Below are 21,798 nucleotides of genomic sequence, written 5' to 3'. Positions count from 1 at the left end.
ACAATATTGCAGCCTCTTTGAGCACTCAAATGAACCAATGTTGTTTGGGAAAAAACTACCTGTTGAAAGGGAAACAGTAAGGAATTATGTTTGCAATTTTGTTTGCTGGTGTATTGAAGCTATTGAGCCACATCAAATGACACCATCTAAAAAAGTAGCTTGTGACAAGAATGAAATCAGCACTGAATTCTTCAAATAAAAAGCCCAGCATGATATTTTATTTTATTTTTCAGCATTTAAATACACCAGATTTTGTCTAATGTTCCTCACAAGAAGTTGTTCAATCCATTGAGACAATAAAATAATATTTTGGTTAACAATGGCTGAAGCCTTTTTAATGGCATAAAAACTGACCCCACCCCTCACATACAAATTAATTCATAAAGGATCTGTCCATCATGCTAAATGGAAAACAAATGTTGTTCCTTTCTATAGGAACACTACATCTGGAAGAAAGCAGTGGAACTACATATAAGCTTATTTCAGAACCAGTTTTTAAAAGACAGTTACTAAAGCAGTCTACAACTGATCTTGCGTCTGCAAATCGGTTGGCATTTACGTTCTCGTTAGCTTCAGCCAGTGTACTACCAGTTATAAAAGCACTGGTTATCAGAGAGAGGCTGCAGACCTCCTGTAAACATCACCACAGATAAGAAGGTCATTTCCCAGCAGACTCAGACAATGGGGAATCTTTTCCTAAGGCTTCATTTAGCTCATCTCCCTATACAGGAAAACGCAAGACAGATGCATGATAATCTGCAACACAATTCTTGAAATTTACGGCTAAAAAGAAAGCATTATCACAGCATGGGCAACCTTTTGTTAAGCACAAGGACGTGACAGAAAAACCATTCCACTGTTGTAACGAATGAAAAGAGCTTTTTTTTTTTTTTTTAATTCGTAACTGTGTCTTGCATTTATATTCCAGTAACATCATACATATGGTTTCTTCATTATAACATATTCACAGTTCATAATGCAACAATTCCTGTAATCTATTTCCTAACATCGTTCCCCTGTAGAACACAAATATGTAAACGTTCGTCCGTTTTTGGGGGAGCAAAAGTGACCGGTGATGAGCGGTACGCATCCGCCTCATGTAGTGTGTCATGAAACCATCAACAAATTCTTAATAAATGCCACACAACTCAACCCAAACCAAAAGCAACGTACACAAACCATTTCGACTTGGGACATAACGATAGTGTTTTCCTTTGTAAACCTCATAAACTCTATATTAGAGTGACACCACACTTTTAAATAATCAAAAACGTTTCGAATTTAAAAATCATCAGCATTCTCTCGGTTTATGGCGTACGTGATACAAAAGTGTCAAAAAGCGTAAGGGTAAACAAATATGCAAATTCACAAAACCAGAGTCTGTTTATGACTATGACTAGCTCTGTTAGTGTGTTGACGCGTCACCTTGAACACTCATAAGTAGGGTTTTGTACATAACATTAGCAAATAATTCAGGCCCTACTGAACAGCGGCTGATTGTCAGTGAAGAAGCATCAAGTACGCATGCCGGTGAGGGCAAAGAGAAAGACAAACAGCTACAAAAAAGCACTACGATGTGCTACAATGGCTTTTGTCAGGCAGGCATAGAGGCAACAGGTCAGAAAGGCCTTGTGTCAAAGGAAGCCCTCATGGGGTGCTATGAGCATGACCAGACTGGGATAAAGAGATAAAGTTCACACGCAAAAAATGAATTCTGTCATCATTTATTCACCCTCATGTCATTCCATAACCCATTTGACCATGTTTCCTATTTTTCTTTCACTTTCAGGGAGATTGACAATCCTTGCTCACTATATGCACTCAATGTATGGAAAAAGAGCAGCGTGAACATTCTTTAAAATGTCTTTTTTTATGTTCCACAGTTATTAAGGTTTGGAATGACATGACTGATGACAGATTTTTCATTTTTGGGTGAACTACCTTTTTAACCACTCTATTCTGATCACTAAACAAGCCTAATTAAAGACAACTACTCTGTAGTTCTCTACTGTACATAGTGGCATTTTTTAACCAAAGAGCTTTATAACAGGTCCACTATAGCAAATTTAGAAACGGTGACTTACTTTTTGCCTATTTATCTACAAGAATCTTTGAAAAGCTCAAAAACATCTGATTTCTAAAAGCAAGTGACATTACAGCTATAAGGTTCTTCTGGTTGTATTAAGAATCATGCGCACACACACACACACACACTATGGGTACTGATTGCATTTCGGTGTGTGTATCTGTCCTCTTCATTTTTCTGAAAAGTACAAATCTTAAAAGTTCGCCAATGGTTAAATAGACAATGCGATGGCGCTAAAAAAAATTCCACGATGGAGGGTTCAATTCAAGGCCTGTCAGACCGTGTCCGTATTTTTTTCCTTTACGCTGTTTCTGGAGGGGAAATGGGAGTCCCACCGGGTTCAGCAGGAAAAATGATCCATAAAAGAAAGCATAATTCTCTATAAAAAGTTTTTAGGCCAATGGACAGGAAGAACAAAGCGAATAAACAGCATGTTAGAGTTGGGACAGATGCCAGCGCTCGAATCCAATGGTCTGGTTACACAGTGTCTGTATAATGAGCGGTCAGTAGTTCTGCGGCTCTCTCTCCTCAGCAGTCGGTTTTGCCCTTCTCCAGTGAGCTGTGGATTTTATCCAGAGTCTTTTTGATGCGCAGGGCAGTGAGTCGAGCCGAGGGGTTCTGGTACCAGCACTCTTTCATCAGCTTCACTAGAGCAGACAGGGTCTGTGACCACACAAAAACACACAGATGTTTGTTTTCAGATCATGCTGAGGATCTGTCAACTACAATTGGTAACATTTATATATGGAAAATAAGAGATTTGGTTCCTTTTTTTAGCCTAAAGTCTGCAGGGATAATGCATTTTTATAGGCCAATCTGGAAATCTGCATCACCCTGGTTCCCTCAACAAAAACCCAGTTGGATTTTTCCATTGGCTTTAGTATCAGAAAATAAACTCTGTGACCAACAAAAGTGTATTGTTTGGACATGTTTTGTTCACAAATGGATTTTGAAGCTTATATACAAATCGCCCGAAGTAAAAAGCTAAAGTTAGGCTATAAACAAACTACATACTCCTCACATTACTTCAACATCACCACCAGCCCTCGACAACTCTTTTATAGTATTTACTTAAATTCTAAGTTAGCATGGTTTACACGATTGCGATTATAAACACAATGAGGCTGTGAAAGCTGACTAGTTAGTAGACAAATGTTTTTTTTATTTGGTTTGGTGACGTTTAATGTCCCCGATGACCTCTGTAGTTTAGCCACTTATTATTAGCAACTTTTTCAAGATTGTGTAAAAGCTTAGCAAATTGGGTGGGGTAATACTGATGTACTTTATGTTGTAAGAATAAAACATGAAAATATCTTGAGCTTGTGTTCATCATAAAACCTCATTTCAGGCATTTAACCAAAAACCCATTCATTTTGGGACAACAGAATTGGAATTGCAAAAATGCAAACTCGTTTCTGGGTTTTTTTGAACTCATTCATACAGCACTCTATATGAGGGGACTATTAACTTATCCACTCCAAGGTAAACATGTTTATAGGGATACAGAGAGTGTCTCCTCAGTACTTACAGGATCTGAAAACCAGCGGTTGGGAATGAACGGCCTTTGTTGCTCCACACAAACCACTTTCCTCATGTCGTCAAAGCTGGGGTCATTAGGCACCAGGTCGTAGAAAGGCGGCTTGTATTCTTCTACAATTCCTATAGGATCACAGTGGATGAAAACAATGAGTCACTGAATATTCATTTGGAGAACAGTCTGATCTATATTGTCCTTAAATGCAGCAAACAATTAAATATTTCTGAATAGAGTTCAGTGAGCTGACCGTTACTGATGGTTCTGCGAGCGATCTCCCACAGCACCAGCCCAAAGGCCCAGATGTCCACCCTCTTATAGGCATCAAAACAGTCTGTCTGAATGGTCTCATCTAGAACCTCTGGTGCCATGTAGCGCTTAGTTCCCACTTTAGGATTATTTCCCACATCCAGCTGATTGTCAGACTGCGTGTGTGTTACTGCCAGACCTACAAAGAGATACAAACAGATGAAGAGTAGAAGTGTAAAATCACCAGACTGTCTTTTTTAAAAATGAATGTGTTTATTCAATATTTATTACGTGCACAGGTATGGAAGCCTGTTTCCACCACTGAATAAAAAATAAAAAAGGTAATTGCAACTTTTTCTTCTCACAATTCTGTCTTTTTTCTCGCAATTTTGCAATTCCGACTTTGCAATTCAGAATTGCATGATATTATAAGATATTTATAAGTTATATAAAGTCAGAATTGCGGGATATAAACGAACAATTCCGACTTTTTTTCTCAAAATTGCTGTTTGTATCTTAGAGTTCTGATTTTGTCCTTGCAATTGCGAGATTATATCTCACAATTCTGACTTAACTCGTAATTGCATGGTAAAAGTCAAAATTGCGAGATATAAACTCACAATTCTTTATTTCACAGAATTGCGACTATTTCGCAATTGCAAGAAAAAATTTTGCAATTTAAATACGCAATTACAAGTTTTTTTTCAATTGTGACTTTATATCACGCAATTCTGAAAAAAAAGTCCGAATTGTGAGATGTAACCCTGAAATCACACGAAAAACAGTCAGAATTGTGCGAAAGTTGCAATTTTTTAAGTTATTTTTTATGGGCATTTTATGCCTTTTTATTCATATAGGACAGTGGAGAGATGACAGGAAATTACTGGGAGGAGAGAGGGGAGCAGAACTGGCAAGAGACCTTCGAGACGGGAATCGAACTCGGATCGCCGTGAGCACAGTTGTGCTATATGTCGACGCACTAACCACGAGGCTATTGGTGCCGATGCAATTACCTTTTTTTATTAACATTTTTATTCTGGGGTAGAAACGGGCTTCCATACAAAGGGTCACTTATGATTTTAAAAAAAGAGCATGTCAGAAATTACCCAGGTCAGCGATGCAGCACTGCAGATCTTTCTTCACAAGGATGTTCTTGCTCTTCAGGTCTCTGTGAGCGATGGCCGGTTTGCCCTCAGTGCCAAAGATCTCCGTGTGCAGGTGCACCAGCCCGCTGGCTACTGACGCCGCCATGTGCAGTCCATCTGCCATCTCCACAGCAACACGCTGCAGGTAGTCGTAGAGTGAGCCGTTCTCATGGTAGTGTGTGATGAGCCAAAGCTGAGTGCTAGAGTTTCGAGAGGTCATATCAGAAGCCATGAATCCTGCAAAGAAAAGAGTTTAAAATAACATTACACAACACCCCAAGCTAGTTTTTTGTTCCAGCATGTATTTTATTTAAAGAAAAAAATGCTATTTTTAGAGATAACAGATGACCGACTCACCTAATATATTTTCATGTCGTAGTAGAACAGTGTTGTATATTTCTGTCTCTCTAAACCATGACTTCTCATCTCTGGAAGAGAAGATCTTCACGGCTACATTCTCTCCTTGCCACTGACCTCTCCAGACTTCCCCATACCGTCCCTTACCTGAGAACACAGAACACATAAAAATCTTATCACATACATCATTAGCCGCACTAGACAGAGATTACATAATTGTGTAATATGTTGTGAAGCCACAAAATATATAGTAGCGTCACGGATTTAGTAGTCTGTTACGATGTGACTTACCGACACACTCTACCAGGCTGATCTGCCGTGCAACCGTTCTCTGCACCAGGAAGGGCAGTCCTGAACCACTTCCTGATGTGCAGGAGTGATCCATCAGATCCTAGAAAACATCACCAGACTGATGAGTCCTTATCTAACTGTTAAAAACTGAATATAGAATAACTTCAGCTAAATCACTGCAATAAACACCACTGTTAAAAAGGCTGAGTAAGATTTTTTGTTTTTTGAGAGAAATTAATACTTTTATTCAGCAATGCTTCAAATTGAGCAAAAGTGAAGACTTTTACACTCTTACAAAAAAAATTATATTTCCGTATCATGGTTTTCATGAAAATATTAAGCAGTACAATTGTTTTCAACATTGATAATAATTTAAAAAAAAGTTTCTTGAGCACCAAATAAGCATATTAGAATGATTTGTAAAGGATCATGTGACACCGAAGACCGGAGTAATGGCTGTTGAAAATCAAGTTTTGCGATCAAAGGAATAAATTACATTTTAAAATGTAAAGAAAATTGTTCTTGTAATTGTAATAATATTTCACAATATTACTGTTTTAAAGGAGCAGCCCTGATGAGCATAAGAGACATTTCAAAAACATAAGAATTATTTTTTAATCAACACCAAACTTTTTAATGGTAGTGAAAGTTTATGAATCAGTGAACTTTCCCATTACAATTATTCACTTTGCCCAAATAAAGAGCTGTAACATTTTCTATACAAGATCTGATATTTGCTAAATATTAACAGTTTTTGTAAACTATAGAAATGAAATACCGCAAGTGTGCTGTCTCCGACATTAGATGCAATGAGTCCGTCAATGGCCCCCTGCTCAGTGTCAAACTCGTGCAGTCTTTCCAGACGCCCGTGATGTAGTCTACGGCACACCAGCAAAGCCAGCACAGACAGCAAACCCAGAACCACAAACGGCCCCAACACAAAGAGAACCAGCATCTCCACACGATAATGCACAGTCGCCTCTCCTTCTGGACCTTTTCAGAGACACAAACACAGTGAAATATATTCACCAGGGCTCAAAGTTGGCCCAATGACATAATACAATGAAATTAAAAAAAAAAAAAATTATATATATATATATATATATATATTTATTTAATTGTTTTTGTATGTATTAAATTATAAAATAATAAATGAATAATTAAATTATAGAATACAATAACTGGGCTCAAAGATTGCCCAATGACTTTAGGATGTAAATTTTTCGAATAAAAAAGCGTTTTAATTTATATATATATATATATATATATATATATATATATATATATATAAAAATTAAGAACAATTAAAAATGTTGCTGAAATGTATTTAATTGTTTAACATCTTGAATTTATAAAGAATTAATTGACTTACTTGTCAGCAGTCGAAGAAGGGTCTCTTTGGAGACATTGGCGTTGCACATATGTTGAGAGCAGCATTCTACGACATGACTAGCCGAGGGTGTTGCAGAGCAGGTCATGCGCTTGCTCTCTGACCCGATAAGGCAGCCACGTTTGAATGTTGTCACATCGTTGCTAATGATAACGGAGGTGTAACACTGGTCTCCCGTACACAGCTGCTCATTACAGTCACTGCCGACACACATGCAGTCAATGGAGACATCTGTAGAGAGACAGAAAACAGAAAGTCAGGGAGTTAAATCATAAATGAAGGAAAAAGGGACCCAGTCTGTAGCCATTTGTCAGTTGTCACCAGCTGCAAAAACTCGGGGAACAATGAAATTAATTAAGGAAGAGCAGCATGACGCCAGACCTCACAGACGAGACTCTCTCCGCCTGATAACTGAGACTGTTTTCTTCCCTTCTCCCTGCCTTCATTTCCTGTGACACTGAACTCTGTCGACTTTACAAATTGACTACACAGAATAAAGGCCAGAGAGCATCAGTGACACAGATCAATTAACCCAGCATTCATGTTTTATGCCCTCCGTGAGACACGCTAACAGAGCCTGAGGAGAGAGGACACTGACACCTAATGAAAGTACAACTACGACTAGGTACACCAAACCTACTGCGTTATGGCTGGACGTTTTGACTGTGACAGACCATTCACTGCACATTTGTGCACATAAATGGCAAAAACTGGTTGACATTGGCAGCTCCATTCTCATTGGCTGACTTCTATGCTATTTCCAGATGTCAAAGTGAAACATATTTACTTAGTTCAACCTTAAAGGGACAGTACATCCAAAAATGTGTCTCTCTTGCTCATCAAGGCTGCATTTATTTGATCAAATATACAGGGGGAAAAAAGTATAATTTGAAATATTACAATTTAGTAATTTTTTAGAAGTATTTATTTCTGTGAATGCAAAGCTGAATGTTCAGTAGTCATTACTCCAGTTTTCATTGTCACATGATCCTTCAGAAATCATTCTAATATGCTGATTTGATGCTCAAGAAACATTTTATATTACAACAATTGAAAAAAGGGATTGAAAAGGACTCTGATTAATGTAAAGTTCAAAAGATTGTTAACTATTATTTGTGAATGTAATTAACCCTTTCTGAAGTATTAATTTCTTTACAAATAAATTATCCCTTAAGAATTACCCAGATCACATATAAAATAAATTAATAAAATAATTACAATAATTCATGATAATGATAATAAAATTAACCAACAATAAGATAAGAAAAAAAATCTGAAAAAAAGATTTGTGTTTGCCAGCTCTTTACCTTTAGCGGATGTCCGTAAGAATTGAAGCAGGAATAGGATGATGATTTGAGTACTGCAATGCCCCATTTGGTTCACTGCACTGAAAGGAAAGGTGCGAGGTGTTACAAATGCACATTTAAAGCAAGAAACAACACAAATCACCTGCCTAGTTTAAAAGTTGTACAGAACAGTGGGCCAGAATCAATTACCAATAAGAGAACAGAACCGCAAAGATGACGACTTAATTACATTTTTTGAGAGTGCAGCTGTGCTCTGCCTCTCTCTCTCCTGCCACAAATATTTCCGCACACACACTGTGTATGTGTGTGTGTGTGTGTGTGTCAGACAGGGGGCCGTCTCCATGGCAACCGAGGAGAGAGAGATGCCCATTATGGAGCGACATCAAAGACAGTGGAGGAGCACTTTAGGAGAGGCAGAAAGGAACAAGCATTTTGGGGGTGTAGGACTCACCATTACGGTGTAATATTCAAGGGCACTATTCACAAGGACATCATGACTAATTATAGACTACGAGTCCTTGAAAAAGGACTTTTAAATGGTGTAGCATCATTTTATTCAATGCCTCTTTAATCCTGACAACTAAAAAAAAAATAAAAATCTCCAAGACAAGGAGAGTCTTACTTGTACAACTCCTCAGGTGACTCTCAGCACTGCCTTTCAGTATGCGCACAGCCAGACTGTCTTCCCATTGGATCCTAAAAAAGAAGATTGAAACCAAAGCAGCATGTTAAACGTTTTCCACAGCAGTGCCTTTCTCATGGTCATTTCTTCAGGAAGGATTGAGCAACAGGATAAGAGGGGTGCCTGGAAGTCTCTGCACACTGATAGGCAGAGAGCTGGAACTGACTTTCGGCTTGATTCCCTTTTGCTGCTCCCCATATTAACAGTTTTTTCGATATGCAAAGGATCCCAAAAATACTCCTATTTTGCATTTTTCTGAATAAGTGGAGTTTTTTTTTTCCAACTCGAAATATCATTAGCATTTCAATTTGAGTGAATATTCATACAAATTAAATTTAATTAAAATAATTAAATTACAAATAATTATGAATTATTTTCATAATTTTCTTCTTTTGTGCTAAATCCAAACTGATTGCACTGCATTTTATGAATAATCTTTTTTTTCTTAACTGTCTTAATTCATTTTAAAATTATTTTTTAATTAAATTCCTTTTTATTGTGGTGTTATTTTTTTTAATGATTATTTTAATTCCTTTCATGTAAAGCACTTTGAATTACCATTGTGTATAAAATGTGCCATATAAATAAACTTGCCTTGCGCTTTATAAACAGTAGCAAATTGTGCTCCAATGGATATGAAAGAACTTTAAATAGAGATGATTCTGAAATGTCCACATTAAACAGTAACATTTCTACTTTTTTCAAAAGCTTTCCCATTGACTCAACTGGATTCTCAGGTTTTGCAATCTGTATTCTATTACATATAGTGTTTACATACATTGATAAACACAAGTTACAATTTTCTAGCCAGCACAATAGTCTAGAATAGCAAAAAATTATGATTTTTTTTCTTTCCAGAACTGGAAATCACAGTTTTAACACTGACTGATATTTCTAAGTTTTTAGTGACCATGTGAACCTTTTCAGGAAATATCAGAGAGAGCCTTTATTGAGAGCCTGAAGAGTCTTACAGGCAATAAAACAATCAAATGACTGACATGCAATGAATTACACACAGAGCTTTTAATAGAACCGTTTTTAACCAGCAGATTATTTACACAAGGCTCTTGTTCTCAAGAAGGTGGGTGACAATAACACTACAGATGATCTGCTTTAACGGATACAAGTCCCTACAATACAATTAGACCCCCTACAGCAACCATCCAAGCACAGGCAACACAAAACAACAACACACACATAAATTAACATGCAAAAACTGAAGCTGTCGACACATCATAATAAAGCCTGCTTCATAATTGTATCTAATAATCGGCCTGTTTGCAGCAGCTGTGCTAACTGTGCTAACAACGACCATTATTTACTCGCCGCATTTATTTCCAACAAATCAAAGTGACATTAAAGATCGCTTTTACCTTTAGCTGCGATGTAGACTCATGTTTGTGTTAATGTTCCGTGTTTTTACTGTTTTATTCGAAGTCGTGTTTTAGGCGCAGACAGACTGTCTGCCGCCACCCAGAGAGACTGAATAGACTGCGCCGTGACGTCACCATAAACAAGTGACGCGCGAGAGCATTGTGGGATATCGCAGTCCGCCCAATGTGAGCGCATGAACACATCAAATAACTTTACTTTGTAATGACACTTTTCTGTCTTAGACAGCGTTTGAGAAGAACTTTTTTCGCTCAACCTCATGGTTCAAGGAAGTTTGTTTGTCTACAAATAACTGTACAAGTTTAGTAGTCTTATCACTGATAGAGTGCTTTTAAATTTTCTTGTTAATAAATAAGAAAGATCATTTTTATTTAAAATAATTTTGTCGAATTTACTGTGAGCTATAGTGGTGAATGCAATCTATCATATTAAAACATTAAGCAATGAATATTAGCAATTTTTTTTTTTTTAAAGTGATACAAACATGAAATGGTATTAAAGGAATTTACCCAAAAATGAAAATTGGCTAAAACTTTACCAGCCCACAGGATTTCAAGAGGTATGTGAATTCGTTTCTTAACCGGAACGGCGTTATTACCTATTATGGACTTTATTTTGTCTTGAAGCAATGGTTTAAAGTTAAAACCCTTAATGATGGATTTGTCTATTACAAACAGCTTTTACATGACGAGGTTAAACGATGGACTGGAAATTTGTGAATTACTTGTGGATTATCGTGATGTTTTTATCAGCTGTTTGGGCTCTCATTCTGACGGCACCCATTCACTGCAGATGATCCATTGGTGAGCAAATGATGTGATACTAAATTTCTCCAAATCTGTTCCAATGAGGAAACAAACACATTTACATCTTGGATGGCCTGAGGGTGGATAAAATAAAAAAAGCAAATTTTCATTTTCTGGTGAACTGTTCCTTTAAGGCAGATCTCAAAGATCAAATAAAGATGCTGATTGATACAAATCTGCTACCCCCAACCCTAAAACACACCCAACCGCATCAAATTTTAGAAAACTTATATAAAACCTGGTCTTACAACACCTCCAAATTTACAATTGTAAGTTATGCTCATCAGTTCCATACTGTATCAGTTTACCTGAAAGTGTATGATCATTTTTATTACTCTTTACAAACTATTAGAGAGACACACACATAGCTGCTTAAAGAAAGCAAAATGTCCTTGCATGATAGGAGTCAAGGAGCCAGTGGCCTGACAGTTTTTTGTTCTAAAATAGCTTGTTGATTAATGGCCATGCCATTTTCTATATGGGGAAAAAAGGATAGTGAGTCAGGGGCACCGAAGGGCAGGGAGATAAGGCGTCTTGATGGCCCTCAAGTGACTAGCCACAATTCCGTTCCACTCAATATCATAGATTTTTCATGTATAATCAATGCAGTGTAATTTTTGGGGGCATTTATGGCACTGAGGTCAATGTTGTGTGGAACACAATTGCACCTCTGGGAGAAATGTACTCTTGCTTTTTTCCTTTGCTTGCAACAACATAAAAAACAGAGGAATATATTTGTTTATTGCATGTAGCATTCTGACCAAGCAGAGTCAGATTTACTGATAAAATATTGAACCAGTTGCCATTTTTAAGCCATTGACATCAATCTTTTTACCGCTTTGAAAAAAGAACATTGTGTCTAAGAATTTGCATTTGATTTTTTTAAGTAAATTTAGTTTTTTGCATTTATTAACAAGGATTTTGTATTGTTTCGGCCAAATGTATACGTCAATGTATGTGTACATTTATAGGTTTGTTTTTGGCTCTGAAATGCTGTCTCCTATCTCATAGTAGACTCGCGTCTCCTTTAATAAAGCATTGATTATGGGGAAGGTGACATGAGAATTAGGATGCAGAGTAGGTATCAAGTGACCTATATGCTTCCTCAATTGCATAGTGGCACAAAAGAATCTCCTGTTGCCCCTTCATCCATATCTCCAATCAAACTTGGCTTGTTTCGGACCTTTGGTTTAATCTTGAGGGGCTTTAGTAGCTGTCCACAAAAAGCTATTGTATCTTACTTAATTATAACCTCAGAAATGATCTGACCTGTCCGGTGCCAGGTGCAGTGAAGTGTGCAAAAGCTTGCATGCCATGAGGTCCCATTGGATAAGGAAAAGAAACACTAGATGACCATCGTGATCGGATAAGTGGAAATAACCTAACAATGTTAGATCTGAAAAAAGGCAGAGAAACTTCAGTAAAGACTTAATGGAAAGTTTTTCCCTCCCCTCTTGGTTTCTGAGACTTCTGGGTACCCTAAAAAGGGAGCAATATGAGCCCCAAGCCTATTTTTTTTTCTGTCTTTTCACTTTTTCTTTTTTAACTTTACTTCCCACACCACCCCTGTGAGTCTGAGCCCATTCGGAAGGTTACTGTTCAAAGTCAGCATGGATCATCCAGGAGGACACCTTGCTGTGGTTCTGCTCGTACTTGTTCTGGTTTCTATGTCCACCGAAAACAACATTAGTAAGTACTATATTTATATGTTTATAAAATGAAATGTTCTTTTTTGGATTCGCTTTTTACACTTGATTCATTCAAATTTATGTTTCTCATATTTTAATCTAAAAGTTTATGCTTAAATGCTTGACAATATTTTTGTAGGCAAATATAAATGGTGCTTACCTATTGGCTTTTCATTCATTATTATTTTATTATTTTATTATTATTATTATTTTCATGTGTTACTTTAACTGTTATTTTAATCAGTTTATTTTGTTTTATTTAGAGATTATTTATTTTATTTTATTTATTTTTTTAATGGAAAAGAAGATCCAGCATACATTCAACTCATTCAATACTGTTTGCATTCCAGTCGGCTCATTAAGTTGCTTAGAAGTGACTTCTATGAAGAATCTGAAATATAAAATATGTTTTGATTTGTATCCAAATTTTTTGTATTCAAAATGATCTCTTGTGGGTTTACTTTACTATTATTCTAAAATGTGTACAAAAAAAATAATAATAAAAAAAATAGATATCAATGAAATGAGAGTAGACTTTTTGAATGGTATCCTGGTGCAGTTAAGAATTATCCTGAAATGTATTAGATGATTGTCAAAGTATACATTTTGAATCAAAATCAAATTTTCTTTGCAGTCAGGTGGTGCACAGTATCTGATGCCGAAGAGCAAAAGTGTTTGGATCTAGCTGGGAATGCCACAGCCAGGAACATCCGCGGACAACTCCTGTGCGTGAGGGGCCAAAGTCCCACTGACTGCATGAAGCAAATAAAGGTGGTAGAAAATTGCTTCCCAAGATGCAAATAAAATCAGATATGGTGCATAAAAATTACAGTAATATTACAAGGCTCATAGATTTTAGTTTGAGCCGTACAATTGTCCTATTTTTTGCTCCTCCTTTGCTTTTCTTGCACTCACTCAACTTCTCAACTGATTATTCAATCTTACAAAATGCTTGATATGTTTTGCTTTTCCATTACATCAAAAATGATGAAAATTTCCCAGTATATGGTTTAGTATAATTTGTCTGTGATGTAAACAGAATGGCACTGCAGATGCCTCTACTATGTATGCTGATGAGATCTACACAGCTGGGTTTTGCTATGGCTTAGATGTGGCTGTGGGAGAGTCTTATAACGGTGTGGGTGAGTATGCTTAAACTATTAAAATCATTAAAACACCACTCTGATAATCTGACGTCAATGTGTGCTCACGTGTCTTTACCGATGTTTTGTGTCTGACACAGATGGCATTAATTATTACGTGGTTGCACTGGCACGGACATCATCCAGCGATCTGTCAATGCTGGAGATGCACGAACGCAGTTCTTGTCACCCAGGGATGCGGACTACAGTGGGCTGGACCGTCCCCATTGGCTTCTTGGTCAACACATCGCAGATCAGCGTGGATGAGCAGTGCAACTTTCCCCATGGTGAGATCACTGCATTATATGGCTCATGTCTAATAGTTATTGACATAATTTGATAGATTACAAAGCCTTTGAGACCTGGTTTAACTAAGTAATGCTTTCATTTTTTTTTTAATGTTAGTGGTTAAAAATGGTTCAGATGCAAATTGAGAATGTAATTGCATCTTTTGGCAGCAATTTAAAAAGCTATATCCCTCTCCCTATGGTTTCCAGCGGTAGGAGATTTCTTTGGCTACAGCTGTGTCCCAGGAGTGAAGGACCCAGAACATGATCCCAAAGGAAACAACCCAAGGAACCTGTGTGAGGCCTGCATTGGGGATGAGAATGACCGCCACATCTGCGCCAACAACCCTCGGGAACGGCATTTCGGGGAGGCTGGAGCTCTTAGGTGCTGTATGATCAGAGATGTGAGAGAATGCATATGTTTTAGTGGAATCATTTTTCAAAATATGAATGTGCTTTGTGTAGCGAGAATATTGGATTGCTTAATGGGTTTGGGACAAAAAAAATCTACGTATATATGTACAATAATACATTACCATTTAAAAGTTTGGGGTGAGTATGATTTATTGAAAAGTTTTTGAAAGAACATTTACCAAGGCTCCATTAATTTAATCAAAAACAGAAGTATTGTGAAATATTATTACAGTTTAAAATAACTGTTTTCTGTTTCAATATATTTTACATTTTCCTTTTTTTTTTTTTCCTGTAATGGCAAAGCTCCTTTTTCAGCAGCCATTACCCCAGTCTTCTGTGTTACAAGATCCTTCAGAAATCATCCTAATATGCTGATTTAGGGTTTAAAACTTATTATTATTAGTTAAAAATGTCTGGGCTGCATAATTAAGAGCGGAAAGTGTAGAATTTGTGTTTTTCTGTATTTTTTATGAACAGAAAGTTTGAAAAGGAAATCTTTTGTAACATTATAAATGTCTTTACTTTCACTTTTGATTCATTTAATGCGTCCTTATGCAATAAAAGTGTACATTTATGTAAAAATACTAGTGCTGTCAAACGATTAATCGCGATTAACCGCATCCAAAATAAACATTTGTGTTTACATAATATATGTGTGTATTGTGTATATTTATTATGTATATATAAATACACATACATGCATGTATATATTTAAGAAAAATATGTTATGTTTATATATTAAATATATTTATATATAATATAAATTATATGAATATAAATATATACATGTAAATATTTTCAAAATATATATTGTATGTGTGTGTATTTGTATATACATAATAAATATACATAGCACACACAAATATATTATGTAAACAAAAACTTTTATTTTGGATGCGGTTAATCACGATTAATCGTTTGACAGCACTAAAAAAAACCTATTAATCCCAAACTTTTCAATGGCAGTGTATATATTTTATGTGTATTATTATTATATATTATTATTTAAATCATACAGGTGTGTGGCAGAGAATCTCGGAGATGTTGCTTTTGTTAAGCACACTACAGTCTTCGACAACATGGAGGGTAAGTAGTAAGTATAAAATGTCAAGATGCAGTAAGAATTTCAAGTTGGTTTCTTATGAAATTGAATTTTTTAAGGGACTGAAGGAAGACAATTGTAGCCTTCACTTCATGATCTGTATCATGTTTCACTGGCTGACTGACACAGGGGGGCAGCATTTCACAACAATGCATCTCTTTGTGTGCCTGCTGGGATCTGTGAAACCCTTGTTTAGTTTCAGTACACCCTGTTAGCCAAGTTCAGGGATTACAGATGCTAGTTTCATAGAGAGATTTTTGTTTTATAAAAGCCTGCATGACTTGCAAGCTTTAATTTTGATATTTAAAAGTTTCATCAGACAAATGTTGCATCATGCCTTCTGTTTTAGAAGTTGTCGCTGTCTGTAAAAAACCTTTTTGTCTGGCTTATTATTCATGTAAGGCAAGAACCAGGAGTCCTGGGCGCTGGACCTGGAGCTGGAAGACTTGAAGCTCTTGTGTCCTGACGGGAGAGAAGCTAACCTGTTCCAACATGAGAGCTGCCACCTGGCTGTCGTGCCAACCAATGCTGTGGTAGTGCGTTTGGAGGACAAATGCCGCGTTTACAAGTTCTTGGAACGTGTGCAGGTCAGGAGAAACAGCCACACAGTCACACATCGGAGCCCAAAATCTGAGAACAGTTAGAAAATCCAGGATTCTTTGCACTTAAACCTAGGGGAAAAAGTAAATGAAAGGTATTATGTGAAATAGGGGTGTGACAATACATTGTGTCACAATATATCATGATACAATGATGCAACAATATGTATTGTGGATAGTGATAATATGTATTGTGTATAGTTCACTCAAAACGAAAGTTTAGATATAATTTAGGCTTTTATTTAAAAAAACTAAACAAAAACCCAATGGTAAATGCACATACAAAGAACACAAATAAGATAAACCAGAAAGCTCACAAATTTGAGCTTTCACGTTTATTAATTATCATTCATAAATTAACATTATTTAATTAAATACAATATTTAAAACCTTTAAAATATATGGTCAGGAACAGAGTGCAAACATAACAATTCTGTATTTTCAGCTAAGCAGAATTATAATTATTTATATTCTGGTTAATGAACAGTGCTTTTTGCTAACTCTTTATTACTCTCAAAAGTAATAATAAAAAAACACTACCATTCTGGCTCTGTGAGATCGTGAGAGCACTGTATGATAATATTTTATCGTGAGATTGGTATTGTGTATCAAACCGAGTCGTGACACGAGTGTATTGTATGTATGTATAAATCTGCATTATTTTTAGACACAATTATTTATTTTTTTAAATAAAACATTTCACTCAAATTTAATGCTTATAATTTTAATGAAGAACATTTTTTATTAAATTAAAAATGTCAGATAGAAACATTATAACTAGTATTCTCAGACTTTTGGACCACATTGTACAGCACACACACACACACACACAAATGCCACAGATTATATATACAGATTATATATACTGTCTGTGAATGTCAGGTTTGATTCACATTTTTATTACATTATATATGAAATAATATAAAAACAGTAAAAAGAAAAAATCTGAAATCCCTTTTGTTCAATACAGAGCATGAAATTCTCATTGGAAGTGTTGTTCCAGCACATTAGCGGTCAACGGTATGATTAAACGAACCCTGCCAAAACCTATATTAACAGAGGTATCTCTGAATGTCTCGAGTATTACACAGATTACATCAGGCTGACTTATGTGTTCAATACATCTAGCCTGAGCCCTGTGGTGATCATTGATTTCCACAAGACACCGTCTCACATTACAGTGTGTCATTAGGGGAGAATGACACTACAGTGAGCTCTGTTATGAAAGCAAGACTAGCGCACACACACATCCTGAGCAAAGCACGGTGCAAGATATGAGCAAAGATTGTCGAGAAGATCCAATATTTGCAAATGAAACAAAATATGCATATACATATTTCAAACTAACACCCACCCTCAGCCCTTTCCCTTGAGTATTCCAGAAATTCAGTTTGATTGCATTTTCTCTTTTTCTGATTTTGTTTTACTCGTTTCTGCCTTCTAGAATGCATTTGCTAATGCCACTGAAGGATTCTCTCTGTTCAGCTCGGTGAATTATGGGCAGCCTGATGTGCTGTTCAGCGATTCCACCAAAAAGCTGCTGCGTGTTATGGGGACCTACACTTCCTGGTTGGGGCCCAGTTACACCACCATACTGAAGGCTTTTGAGTGTGAAGGTACAGTGGAGCATAGCTGTTATGCAGTTATTGTATTATGCAAATATCAATATTGTAAATGATTGTTTAGGGGCTTATATTGTTCAAATCAGAATTTTTATAATAATTTTTTTCATTAAGGGACTTCTTATAACATTAGTGAATGTGCATCAAAAAAACTGTCATAATTTACTTGACCATTAAGGGCACAGTACCAAATAATGTATAATAACCATTTTGTTTTGTTACTTCACCTAAGACTAATGTAAATGTCTTCCAAAGGTATAAATGATCTTTTTCAGACTGAGGTTTTGAGTTTTGAAAGCATATTTACAAGGCATGTTATGCACCAGTGCACCATGATTTTTTTTCTTATATTATTTTGTATGGATTTATACAAATTAATAGCTAAAACTTTAAATTATTCTGCCTGTTTTAAATGATTTTCTTTATTGAAAACAGTATACAAGGAAAGGAACATTACAGATACAGAAACACTACCACTCAGATTCATTTATTTTTGAAAGAAACAAGTACTTTTATTCAGAAAGGATGTAGTAAATTGATTGAAAGTGAGAGTAAAAACTTTTGCATTTTTACAAAACATTTCTAAATTAAATATATGCTGTTTTTTGAGCTTTCTATTCATAAAGGAATCCTGGAAAATGTATCTCGGTTTTAACAAAAAAATATTAAGCTGCACAACTGTTTTAAACATTAGAATTGCTGAAATCAACATTGAGTTCCAAATCAGCATATTAGAATAATTTCTAAAGGATCATGTGACACTGAAGACTGGAGTAATGACTTCTGAAAATTCAGCTTTGCATCACAGGAATAAATTACATTATAAAATATATTAAATTGGAAAATAGTTACTTTAAATTGTAATAATATTTCACAATATTACTGTTTTTACTGTATTTTTTGATCAAATAAATGTAGTCTTGATGAGCATAAGAGACTTCTTTTGAAAAAAATCCTACCGACCCCAAACTTTTGAACAGTAGTGTGTCATGCGATGTGCAGTTCTTCAAAATGTTGAACAAAGACACAGTGTTTGCATATTACTTTAGTTTATTCTTTTAAAATGTTTTTATGTGATGAAGTTGTCCATATTGCAGATAATGTGATAAAACCCTTTGCATTACATGCATGAATTAACTTCTTTCCTCTCTCTTTTACACTGCAGGTTTGTGTTGATCTGATGAGGATAGAGGAAACTATAGATCTCCCCTCCATCCTTCTCACACTAACCCTAAAGCACTCTGTGTAAAGTGTGTTGTTCTTGTATGTGGGCTGAACGCCAGCTCTCACCTGTGCTTTGTAGTACTGCTATTACTGTTCTGTTCTCACAGTGTTTGTATGGCTTCATATATCACATTTACTTGATATTACACCTCTTTGAGTCTTTGCCAAGTTCCTGCCATGTGAAAAATACAAAAATAAACACGAAAAGATTTAAACTTCTATGCAAAAAAGGACTGCAGGGGAACACACCACAAATCATGAAGGAATTCTGCCTTAGTAAATCCAAGTAAATTCATGACAAACCAACCGAGGGATGCAAAGGTTCCTGAGTACAAAATACACACTCTGCATTCAGAGCCAAAGCATACTTTATGCAAGTACATGAACGCAAATGCTTTTAGTTTTGTGCTTTTTTTTCTCTCAGATCAACTAATGTTACATACCTGAATAATATTACATCTGTTTTAATGGCACAGACATTGAAATTTAACAGTCGTCCCTTTGGATACTGGGAATTATTATTACCACAAAAATAAATTTCTTAGTATTTTTTTCCTTTTTCCATAACAAAAATATCTAACAACTCCCAAAACAAATTGCAAATCACCTGAAAAGGAAAATTACTTAAGATATTCAGTCTTGTTTTCTGGAACAATTATCAAAATTAAGTGTGTTTAATCTTAAAACAAGGAAAATATCTGTCAGCAGGATAAGAAAAATAAAGTTAATTCAAAGAGAAGACAAGTTTATTTTTCTTAAACAATTGGCAGATATTAATTCTTGTTTTAAGCATAAACTCACTTCATTTTTTTTTTTCTTTTTTCAGAAACAGAATCTCAAGTTATTTATTGTATCTTGATTTTGGAAAGTTTAGATTTGTACTGGAAAACAAGACAAAAATAATAAGTAAGAAAATCTTTTTTTTTTTGCAGTGTACGCATTCATTCGCATCTGAGTTTGCGTACTTGCACATAGTATGTTTCTGACTTTAGCTTGATCAAAGATTTTAACTTGAAAATCTCATAACTAGAGGTGTGTAGATATCAAGGAATTAAAAATGAGAAGATACAAATAAATTAAAAATATATAACGATAAACAAAGCAACACACAATACGACATAAAACGTTTAAAGGCGGACAGACTTATGGTTGGTTGTTTCATAACAGGTGCTTTAAAGGTGCTGTTTCCTGACCCTTCAGGATAACAAATTACCAACTTGAACTTCAGTGTAAATAGTCTTGTCACTCTTAGATTTACAGAACCTTCTCTTATTAATAAAAATCTATGTTGACAAACATTTGCAATCCTCATTTTTACATTTAAGCCAACATCAATACCAATGACTCAAATGAATGTATTCAATAGTCTACATAAATGCTGAGGCGTATACACTGGTGTGTGAATGCTAATGTCTCGCATGAATTCATAATGAGCTGTCTATGACATTGCTAATGAACATTAGTAATTGAGATTGCAGGTTAATTGAGTATTTTGTGCCAATGTCCTTGAAAATATTTGTCAGAATTTTGTACGCTCACATATCTAATTATTGACTATCTCTGAGTTTTCAGTGAATGTCTCATAATTTATTTATCTTGCATACAAGTTTAATTATCTTGGCTCTCTCAGGCTCTGTGGCAGTACATTCTGCTGCTCAAGAAGCCTCCGATTAAGCCATCAGTACATCAGTAAAAATGTCCAGGTGGACATTTTCAGTGAACTGTTTGAATTGCCACACTGCGTGTCAAACAAAGAAAAACATTTATCGGCCACTGAAACTGTAGAGACAGGAAAAGTATTTTTATGTTTCAAGAAGAAAGTTTTAATGGTACCAGATGGTGCTACAGCTCGCACATTGAGTGTGTCTGTTTATGAACACAGGCTTCATTAATCTGAGATGTAGACGACACTCACCAGCAGCAGTGCAAGATGAGCCAGCCATCACCACTGCTGTGACTGCAGCGTATGTCATTAACACAGACACAAGTTAATGAAGTCTGAAGCCTTTTAATCCATTTGTATGCGGCTTTCTGCGAGTATACATCCCCTATAAATCACTGCAGACATTTAATACTTGTGTCAAAACTTGCATTGCTTATTGTCAAGGACGCAGGGAAGCCTAAAGGGGCGTTTACATGGACAACGATTCTTTTGCAGTTGTGAAGTCTTTTGTACGCGAAGAAAGTTGCTGTAGATTTTGCATTTATGCATTTAGCAGATACTTTTATCCAAAGCGACTTACAATAGAATAGCATTAGCAATACATCACAGAGCCAATATTCACAGTATACAATTCCACATTTATTATAATGTTAGAAAACAAGCTAGAACAGAGGAGAAATGCAATTTATTTATTTATTTATTATTATTATTTTTTTTGGCAAGTGCATTGGGATGTGCAGTGGTTCTGGCAGAAAAGTTGTCTTCAGCTGCTAGTTTCAGCAGTTTGGGAAGAGGTTGGCAGCTCATTCCAACAGAGA

The 21,798-nt window shown here is 35.8% G+C and overlaps 2 protein-coding genes across 3 annotated transcripts; one reads left to right on the top strand and one right to left on the bottom strand.

Moving 5' to 3' along the window:
* Positions 1-187: 187 nt before the first annotated feature.
* On the bottom strand, positions 188-10,569 carry acvr1l (activin A receptor, type 1 like). The gene is made up of 11 exons (XM_058747744.1): positions 10,415-10,569; positions 8,982-9,055; positions 8,360-8,439; positions 7,035-7,283; positions 6,441-6,655; positions 5,663-5,762; positions 5,372-5,518; positions 4,976-5,251; positions 3,871-4,068; positions 3,615-3,745; positions 188-2,749 (listed from the first exon to the last, which is right to left on the bottom strand). The coding sequence occupies exons 3-11, from the start codon at positions 8,424-8,426 to the stop codon at positions 2,615-2,617; spliced, it is 1,518 nt and encodes a 505-aa protein (XP_058603727.1). The 5' UTR covers positions 8,427-8,439; positions 8,982-9,055; positions 10,415-10,569; the 3' UTR covers positions 188-2,614.
* Positions 10,570-10,614: 45 nt separating this feature from the next.
* On the top strand, positions 10,615-20,505 carry otomp (otolith matrix protein). Of its 2 annotated transcripts, XM_058747721.1 has the most exons (11): positions 10,615-10,992; positions 11,111-11,236; positions 12,813-12,928; positions 13,562-13,698; positions 13,967-14,069; positions 14,171-14,356; positions 14,567-14,741; positions 15,789-15,856; positions 16,275-16,459; positions 17,916-18,087; positions 19,259-20,505. In XM_058747721.1, the coding sequence occupies exons 2-11, from the start codon at positions 11,118-11,120 to the stop codon at positions 19,267-19,269; spliced, it is 1,272 nt and encodes a 423-aa protein (XP_058603704.1). In that variant the 5' UTR covers positions 10,615-10,992; positions 11,111-11,117; the 3' UTR covers positions 19,270-20,505. The 2 variants fall into 2 exon arrangements, with proteins under 2 accessions (XP_058603704.1, XP_058603699.1); XM_058747716.1 differs by having other exon boundaries at positions 10,615-11,236.
* Positions 20,506-21,798: the final 1,293 nt, after the last annotated feature.

The sequence above is a fragment of the Onychostoma macrolepis genome, chromosome 02 (assembly GCF_012432095.1).
Source record: "Onychostoma macrolepis isolate SWU-2019 chromosome 02, ASM1243209v1, whole genome shotgun sequence".
Lineage (NCBI taxonomy): Eukaryota > Metazoa > Chordata > Actinopteri > Cypriniformes > Cyprinidae > Onychostoma > Onychostoma macrolepis.
The sequence above is the reverse complement of the archived record's forward strand: the minus strand, read 5'-3'. Positions and strand labels throughout refer to the sequence as shown.

Bases quoted from the DNA above. Each gene is read 5' to 3' on its own strand.
- acvr1l (XM_058747744.1), bottom strand. From the start codon at position 8,426: ATGGGGCATTGCAGTACTCAAATCATCATCCTATTCCTGCTTCAATTC. The intron at 7,284-8,359 runs GTAAAGAGCTGG...GTCTCTCTACAG, and splicing joins CTTACGGACATCCGCTAAAG to ATGTCTCCATTGACTGCATG. The intron at 2,750-3,614 runs GTAAGTACTGAG...GTGTGGTCACAG, and splicing joins ACCGCTGGTTTTCAGATCCT to ACCCTGTCTGCTCTAGTGAA.
- otomp (XM_058747716.1), top strand. From the start codon at position 11,085: ATGATGGATTTGTCTATTACAAACAGCTTTTACATGACGAGGTTAAAC. The intron at 14,070-14,170 runs GTGAGTATGCTT...TGTCTGACACAG, and splicing joins AGAGTCTTATAACGGTGTGG to ATGGCATTAATTATTACGTG. The intron at 16,460-17,915 runs GTCAGGAGAAAC...TCTGCCTTCTAG, and splicing joins AGTTCTTGGAACGTGTGCAG to AATGCATTTGCTAATGCCAC.